Raw genomic sequence first — 9,234 nt, 5'->3', positions numbered from 1 at the left:
AAAAAAAAAAAAAAACTTAAGACAGGTTCTTGCTATGTAGCTCAGACTGGCCTGCAAATTGAGATCCTTCTGCCTTCCATGTGCTGTGATCACAGCCATGTGCCACCACATCTAGCCTAACTGCTAGAATTTGTAGAAAAAGTGTGTTTTGCTTTATAAATAACTAGCAGCCAGGGTTATGGACGTGTGGGATCCTACTGTTCTGATGGATGTATAGTGCTGCACCCTTGTTTTAATTTGCATTGCCCTGATAACAAATGATGCTATCTTATGATGTTCATTTGCTGTATTTTATCTTTGTCTGTGGTATATCTGCTCAGTGCTTTTGCTATTTTTAATTGGCATGCTTATTTTCCTGTTTTAAAAGTTCTTCAGATTCATTTTGAATTGCTTATTGGAGATAGAATGTATTTTCCTTCACAAGTTCCCTCTTTACTGTGTGATCTTTCTTCCTACACAGACAACTCAAACAGAGGTCTCTCTCCCACTGGCAGAGGCCAGATGCTGCAGATGCAGTTCAGAAAGGGAAATAGCATATTTTGAATACTTTCTTGGTCAAAAGCACTGTTTGTCAAAGATTTTCTCTCTCTCTCTCTCTCTCTCTCTCTCTCTCTCTCTCTCTAGATTTGCATAAAAAAGATAATCAAAGAGCCAGGTGTAGTGGTACATGGCTTTAATCCCACACTTGGGAGGCTGAGGCATGTGGATCTCTGTGAGTTCAAGGTCAGCCTGGTGTACATAGTGAGTTCCAGGCTAGCCAGGGATGCTCAGTGAGACCCTGTCTCAAAAAGAGAAAAATAAATAAGAAAGAAATGATAATCAAGATGGCTCAGTAGGGTATCTCTTGAATCAAATGAGACGTGAAAATAATTTTATTTTTATGTCTAAGAGTGTGTTGCCTACGGGGATGTAAAGTGTACGGTGTGTATGTGCAATGTCCACAGAAGCTAGAAGAGGGCATCAGATCCCTTGGAACTAGAATTAACAGATGGTTGGTAGTCACCACATGGGTGCTGGGAACAGAACCTTGGTCCTCTGCAAGAACAACCGGTGCTCTTAACTGCTGAATCTTCTCTCCAGCCCATTTTGTTATTGTTGCTTTTGAAGTGGTGCACAGGGGTCTGATTTGATTAAGGGATAAAGCAGAGTTCTTAGAGATAGAACTTTGGAAGGCAATTTTTTTCTTGAGTAAAAGGTAGCCATTGAAGGCTATTGAGGAGCAATGGAAAAGGACCAGAATTGTCTCCTCCATATCCTATGCCACTACACAGTGAACATGCATAGGAACAGGCCAGTGTCAGCTTAAAAATTGGAGCTGGATTGCTGGGCTTGGTGACACAAATCTTTAATCCCAGCATGTGGGAGGCAGAGGCAGGGGATCTCTGTGAGATCGAGGCCAGCCTGTTTCCCATAGTGAATGAGTTGCCTTCCAGCTGAGGCTACAGGGAGACCTTGTCTAAATAAAAGAAAAAAAAAAAAAGGAACTCAATGTTTCCCTCTTAGAAATTCTCCAAGTTTCTTTCTTTATAAATGGAGATGAAAGCCTTCCTCCAAAGATTATGTAAAGATTAGATGAGATAGTATGAAATATACTTAGCATAGCATTAACTTTTATTTCTTAAAGTCATCTGTCTTCATTTATCTTGGCAGTATTTTACCTCCCTTAATTCTCACACCTCCTTGGAACCTGGGGCTTAGTGGCATAAGATGTCCTGTGATTTATCAGGCTTTCGCTCCAGACTTTGGTTTATCATTCGTAATGAAGAAACTGAAAAATGCCATTCTGACATAGCGACTATTTTTAATGTAAGGCGCCTGAAAAACAGTGGGTGTAATAGGTATGATAAAAATCATTATTAGCCAGGTGTCTTGGAGCATGTCTGTAATCTCAGCATTCAGGAGGCTGAGGCAGAATTTTGAGTTCCAGGTCAGTCTGGCATACATACATAGTGAGACCCCATCCCCGCAAACACCCAAACAACAACAAATAACAACAACCAGAAAACCCACCTAGTCTGAACAAGAGAGTTATGCCTCATTCCTGTATGATGACCATAACAAGTATGATGGCACTTCACTAATTTTTTTTTTTCTTAATTAGCCTCTCCATGTAGCCCAGTCTGGCCTGGAACTCCTGCCTCAGCATCCTGAAATCTGGGATCACAGATATCTACCACCACACCTGCTTTAAACGCTCAATGCCAGCGAGGCAATTTGTTAAACCGTTTTTCATATGCCAGCTATTCAAAGAAGCAAGGCCTGGATTCAAATTCTGGTTTATTTGACTTCTGTAAGACTCTTCTCTGTGTCAGCTTCCCATAGTCCTTCCTACCAGACTCAGCCTCTGAGGGACTTAAAGTCACCTCACCTTAATTCCCCTAGCACCTAAGACTGTGCTTGCGTTTACCCCTCCTTCTTTCTAAAATACTTTAACACTCCTCTGGGCTCAGCCTTCCAAGTGCTGAAACTACAGGCCCTCACCACGATGCCCCACTTGTAGCACATTCATTCAAAAATAATTTAAGACCCAGGTGTAGGGGCATATTCCTATAATCCCAGCACTCGAGAAGGGGAAACAGGAGGCAGGGTCATCCTCAGTTACATAATGACTTTGGAGCAGCCTGAGCTGTGGCTACACAAGACATGAGACCATGTCTTTTTTTTTTTTTTTTTGGTCTTTCTGAGACGGGGTCTCCCTGTAGCCCTAGCTGGCCTGGGAGTCACTATGTAGCCGGGGCTGGCCTTGACCTACCTCACAGAGACCGCCTGCCTCGACCTCCCAAGTGCTGGGGCTAAAGGCGAGAAAACATTTTTAATATCAGCTAAACACTTTCAGTTATATTCACATAAAAGTGGCTGCAAAGACTGGACAGAATTTCATACACATTTGTGGTGGAAAATCGAACAACTGAAATATTAAGCTACTTGGGAGTGTGTAACTCAGGTCAGAAGGCCTTCATTTGCATTGCAGCTGTAGTCAAACCTTTTATTACGCTTATCAAATTACCAACGACACCCCCTAGAGAAAGGTGAATGATTCCTCAGCTTACATTCTGGACCTTGGTCAGAGACTTGGTAGAGAGCCACTTCCGAGAGTGATCTTTGAGCTGAACTGTAGCGCTTTAATAAATGTTTAAAGTGTGAAGGGAGAGTGACGTCAGCTTAGAGGTTGCTAAGGAGCTCAGAACGCTTCCCTTTGGTGTCAAGATTTTATAGAAAAAGATGCAGGACAAAGAAATATTGGGGGGCCGTTCTAAACAGAGCTTTCCACAATAGGGGTTCGGCACTCAGAAAGCTGAGAGAGGAGGATTGCCACGAGCTAGAAGCCTGCCTGGGCTACGTAAGGAAGACCGGAAACAGCCAAGGCTATAGAAAAACTCCCAGTCTCAAGAAGGGAACGGAAGTAGGGGTGTGGGAGCACAGGACAGGCTGGGGGTGGGGACACGGGCGAGGGCGGGGCCACGGTGACGTGGGCGGGGCTACGGCAGGCGGGCTACGGAATCAGAGGGGCTCGGGACCTCGACCGCGGAAGTGTGAGCATGTCGGCTGGGCTGGGCTTCTAGCTCTCGCGGCTCCTCCTCCCTCCCCGCCCACCCCGCGTCCCTAAGACGCTGCGGTCGCAGTTCCGGCCGAACTGCCGCCTTACTCCAGCCCCTGGCCAGGTCTCCGCTGCGTGTGCTCCGCGCCGTCAGTCCAGCTCGTGCGGGGATCCCGGCTGGCCGGATCCGGGCGCCGCACTCACGGCGGCTCCGCCTCAGGCGCCGAGCGGGCAGGAGCCCGCGTCCCCGGCGGACGGCGTCATGAGGAACCTGCCGTACTTCTGCCGCGGCCAGGTGGTGCGCGGCTTTGGCCGCGGCTCCAAGCAGCTGGGCATCCCCACGGGTGAGCGCGGGCCGCGTGGGGCTGTGGGACCTGCGGGTCAGCGGACCGCGTCAGCCGCACTGCGGCTTTGGGAGACGTTGCTGCCGCTGGCCCGCAGCTGTCGATCCCCGGGCCCTGGGTCTGGAAGCCCAGATGAGTCCCGGGGTCGCCTCCCGCTTCCCAGTCCAGCAGGGTAGAGTTGCCAAGCCGGCCTGCCCTTGAGAAAGTACCGCAGGTTGGATTAGCCGAGCTCTCAAGCGGACGATAGAGTTCTTTCCTTAAAATGCTTTGTAGTGCTCAAGTGGCACAGGTGGTCGATGAGAGCCAGCGTTTATTGGGTTTGTCTACATAGGTTTTAGTAATCAACCTTAAAAACACCTAGGGGGGCTGCCCTTAACCTATGACATTGATCTTTGAACTTGGGATTTGATTTTGTGAATTTTGAAAATAAGAGTCTTCTCATGTGACTCAGAGGTTACTTAGAAACGCTACTAGGAAAGAGCTGGGGGCTTTTTGCTGTTAAGAGGGTGTCACTTTCCCAGATTAGCCTAATACCTGGACTCAAGATCTCCTTCACTCTTAGAGGCGTGGGTAAACTCCCATGAATCTCCTACAGTTTACCTTGAGCCTTGTTTCCACTCAATGATTTTTTTAAAAATTCTTTTTTGGATTTATTTTTATTTTATGTGTATGAGTGAGTTGCTTGCTTGTGTGTAAGTGCACCCGTGTTATGCAGTGCCTGCGGATGACAGAAGAGGGCATCGGATTCCCTGGAACTGGAGTTACAGTCCGTTGTTAGCCGAAGTTGAGTGATGGGATTCCAACGCAGGTCTTTAGCAAGAACAACCTGTGCTCTTAACCGCTGAGCCATCTCTCCAGCTCCTCAGGGATTTTTGTGTGGCTTTTTTGAAATATTCGTACCCTTGCTTTGTGTGTCCTCCCTAACCTGTGCATATGAAGAAATCCAAGTAGCATATGGAAGAAATATGGAAGAATTGGATTGGTAGTCAAGGGCCTCAGAATCCTGAGTATAACGATTTAGACTAGTCTGCATGTGATTTTAACCAATATCTGATATGAAACTCATAATGCTAAATATCTCTTCTGTTTAGCCAATTTTCCAGAACAAGTGGTAGACAGTCTTCCAGCTGATGTATCCACTGGCATTTATTATGGTTGGGCCAGTGTGGGAAGTGGAGATGTCCATAAGATGGTGGTGAGCATAGGATGGAACCCATACTACAAGAATGTGAAGAAATCCATGGTAAGAATCACATTTGTGCTGTATTAAATGCACACAAAGCACATCAGCAAGCTTGAAGAATTTCAAAGTGAAGTGTTGCCAGGTAGAGTGGAATTGGGAGGCTGAGGTAGGAATTGGGAGGCTGAGGTAGGAGGATCCTGAGTTTATAGTAGCCTGTGCTTTTATAGTGGTATCCTATCCTATCCACCCCCACCACCACTCCACCCCGCCAGAAAAAGGCATTTTTATTTGAATGGAATATCCTTTTCACATCCTTTTACTTTCAATCTGTTTCCTTTGAATCTAAAGCAAATCTGTAAAGCAAATATGGCAGATCAGGTTTTGGTAATCCTTTTTGCTAATCTTTCTCCTTTCTGATTGGAGAGCTTAATTCATTCTTTTCATTTCTAATTATGTGCTTATGATTGTGTCTGTGTGTGGATATGTGACTGTGAGTCTTATGTGTGTGTCTGTGTGTGGATATGTGACTGTGAGTGCAGGTGCCCGTGGAAGCCAGAAGAGAGTGTTGGATCCCCTGGAGCTGGAGTTAACAGGTGGTTGTGAGCTAGGAACCAAGCTTAGGTCTTCTGGAAGAGCAACATGGTTTAACCAGTGAGCTGACTCTCCAGCTTTCTATTTAAAGTAATTGTTCCAGCCACTATTGGACATGCCTGTAATCCTAACACTCAGACACTGAGGCAGGAGGATGGAAAATTTGAGGCCATTCTGGGCTATATTGTGTGACTGTGTCTCAAATAGTAATAATTGCTGATGAGAGATTTCTATTATATTGCTTTTTGTTTTCTGTTTGTCATATATATATATATATATATTTTTTTTTTTTTCTGTTTCCCTCATTATTACCTTTTTCTCTAGGTCAACTTTTGTTTCCTTTTTAAGACAGGAAAACTGTAGCTTAAACTCCCAGTTTTCCTTATTTTGTCTCCTCACTGCTGGATGATAGATATGTGCTATCAGGCATTAAAATAATGCTTTTGTAATTGTTCATAAATTTATATTAAGCACAAATAAAATTGAGATGTTTACTATTACTATTATTATTTTGTTTGTTTAAGACAAGGTTTTGACATATAGCCTAGGGTAGCCTAGAACTCACAATATAGTCCAAGAACCCAAGATACTCCTGCCTTAGCCTTCTGAAAGGACTCATTCTCCTGAGTGCTGGGATGACAGGCATGGGCTCAGTAAGTTTATATTGTTTTTTTTGAGACAGAGTCTTCCTGTAACCTTAACTAGCCTGGAACTTGCTAAGTAGACAGACTGGCGTTATGATCTAACAGAGATCCACCTTCTGCCTCAGTCTACTGGGGTCAAAGTTGTACACCACACCTGGCAGAAGTGTGATTTATTTAAAAAGCATTTCATAAAGTTGACCTTTGTTACTGTTACTATTGTTACTTTTTTACTACTGTTCATTTAGAGGTTTAATTGCTTGATTGCCTTGTTAAAATACAATGGACAATGATTACAATTTTAAAAAGAGACTAAACCCCCTGACTTGGTGGCGCACTCCTTTAATCCCAACTCTTGGGAGGCAGAAGCAGGTGGACCTCTGAGTTTGAGGCCAGCCTGGTCTATATAGTGAGTTCCAGGCCAGCTGAGGCTACAAAGGTAGAACTACTTATATCATGATGCAGTTTGATTTGTCTTTCATTACTTCTGTGGGGTTTTTTTGTTTTGTTTTTGAGACAAGATCTTTTTTTATAGCAGTAACTGGCCTAGAACTGAGACATCTGCCTCTGCCTCTGCCTCTGTCTTCTGCCCTCTGCCCCTGCCATGCTAGGGCTAAAGGTGTGCACCACTACATCCAGCCCTAGGTTAATCTTGTGTCTGCCCCAGTGAGTGGAACAAACGTTACAGTGATCTAAATTATCTTTACTATCATTATATATTTTTTAGACTTGGCTGCTGTTTGACTCAATAGGTGATCCTCCTGGCTCCACTTCCTGAGTGCTGGGATTATAGGCATGTGCCATCATGCCCAACTAAGTTTTTAACTTTGAGGACTTATTAAGAGAGAAGTGTGTCACAGAAAACCGCAGAGCTCAGTGCTGATAAAAGCAATAGTAATGATCTTGAACTCCCTAAGAATTTGTGCAATGGTTCACTTCTGAGTGAATTTCTGGGTGGTGAAAATTGTTGGAAGGGTAAGGAAAAGAATGGCTAAGATCAGCTTTTCTGTGGGAAGAGGAAGGAAAAGGGAGGAGAGGCTTTTTGATTATTTTTTCTTTAGGAGTTCAGATAACTGAAATAACATCAAGCCATTTAAGGAATGCCTGTGAATTCCTTTGATAGGAGAAACTCAAATTTTCCACTGATAAAGATACTCATACATTTCAGGATGGGGTATTTACTTATATTTTTATTATTTGCCAGTAATAGGCATGTATTAAAAATGGTGTTGTCTTATTGTCTTGTTGTTTGAGACAGGGTTTCTCTGTAACTCAGGCTGACCTGGAACTTGCTATGTAGACCAGGCTGGCTTCGATCTCAGAGAGATCCGCCTACTTCTGCCTCTGGGATTAAAGGCATGTGCCGTCATACCTGGCTCTATAGTTATTGTTTTTAATAATCTAATTGGGGCTCAAACTCAGGTCACCAGGATTGGTGGAAGATTCTTTTACCCACTAAGTCCTCTCTCCAGTCCCCTGACCTGTTTTTTTTTTTTATTTGTTCGTTTTTTGAGATGGCCTAGTTGCCCAGGCTCGCCTTGAACTTGCTCTGTAACTCAGGCAGGCCTTATACTTGAGTTTCTCTTACCATTATCCTCCCAAATAGCTGGGATTACAGGCCTATACCGCCAAACACGGTGCTTGTTTTTGTAAATTCTCCAGTTCTATTATAATTGTCTCTCCATTGTTGATGTAAAAGCACAACTCTTATCTCAAAGGGGATAAGAGAGTTTATTCTGGAGCCAAATATGTGACCACGCCCAGGAACACAGATTCAAGTTACACCAAATTCCATGTTCCAGCATGGAAGCAGTTTCGTGAAGTTTTTATAGTAACAGAATAAAGAAAAGTCATAAATGAAGACACTTTTCAAGTACATTGGTGGAAACATTAAGTAGGTGGATACAGCAAAAGCGAAATCTCAGCTATAGACCTCAGATGCCATCTAATGGCATTTAAGCCTTTTGGTTGGTGGGAGCTAGGGTTTTGTTAATACATTCCTAAAGGTTTTTATCTGTTAGTAAGAAGATGTTAAGTCAAACAGAGGTGGGCAAAGAATGGCTAACTATAAATAAGACTCTGGATCTGCAACATTCTAAACCCTCCACAGCCTTTCAGGAAGTTCAGTCCAAGATGCAGGATTTTTCTGGGACTTTGCTTCACACCATACACATTTTAGAATAGCCTATCAAATTTTCACTTGCTCTTTAAAAAACTACTTATTTTTCTTTTATGTGTGTGTTTGCCTGCATGTATGTATGTGCACTATGTGCGTGCCTAGTGCCTTCAAAGGCCGGAAGAGGGTATCAGATTTCCTAAAACTGGCATTACAGGCAATTGTGAACTTGCATGTATGTGCTAGAAATTAAATCTGGGTCCTCTGCAAGAGCATCAAGTACTCTTAGCCCCTATGTTGCTCTTATTTTTCAGGGTGTCTTTTTGGAATATGAATATAAAAGAGAATGTGTGTAAAATGATTTTTTTTAGGTAGAGAAAATGGAAGAATGTATAGCTATCTCTTCATCTCTACCATTTCTTTGTTAACAGTCTCAAAAGGCTGTGACCAGGCCTGAAGGCACATGTCTGCAATCTCAGCCCTCAGGAAGCAGAAGCAGAAGGCAAGCCTGGGCTACATAGCAAGTCTCTGTCTCAAAAGGGCTAGGGGTAGGGAGGGAATACTCTGGTAGAATACGTGCCAGGCATGTTCAAGGCTGAAGGTTTGATTCCCTAGTACTAAAGGGGGAAAGAATTAAGACCATTACTGGAGAAAAAGATGATGAAATTCTAATTCTACATTATTTAAGAGAGAAAATAAAACTTGCCTTAACCTGAAATTTTAAAAATGATTTTTCCTTCCTTTGTTTTGGTCCGAATCATATTTTAAGTGTATATGGTTGGGTACCTAACTATGTATGGTTTTTGGGTTTTTTTTGGTCT

The 9,234-nt window shown here is 43.4% G+C and overlaps 1 protein-coding gene across 1 annotated transcript in view; it reads left to right on the top strand.

Annotated features, from left to right (window-relative positions):
• The first annotated feature begins 3,552 nt into the window (after window positions 1-3,552).
• Window positions 3,553-9,234, top strand: part of Rfk (riboflavin kinase) — a 15,113-nt gene continuing 9,431 nt past the window's right edge. Inside the window, exons 1-2 of the mRNA XM_008843778.3 lie at window positions 3,553-3,882; window positions 4,974-5,125. Of these exons, the coding sequence (XP_008842000.1) occupies window positions 3,801-3,882; window positions 4,974-5,125 (234 nt within the window). The 5' untranslated portion in view covers window positions 3,553-3,800. The remainder of the gene's footprint in view (window positions 3,883-4,973; window positions 5,126-9,234) is intronic.

Source organism: Nannospalax galili, unplaced genomic scaffold (genome assembly GCF_000622305.1).
Source record: "Nannospalax galili isolate Female #2095 unplaced genomic scaffold, S.galili_v1.0 scaffold3242, whole genome shotgun sequence".
Taxonomy (NCBI): domain Eukaryota; kingdom Metazoa; phylum Chordata; class Mammalia; order Rodentia; family Spalacidae; genus Nannospalax; species Nannospalax galili.
The sequence above is the reverse complement of the archived record's forward strand: the minus strand, read 5'-3'. Positions and strand labels throughout refer to the sequence as shown.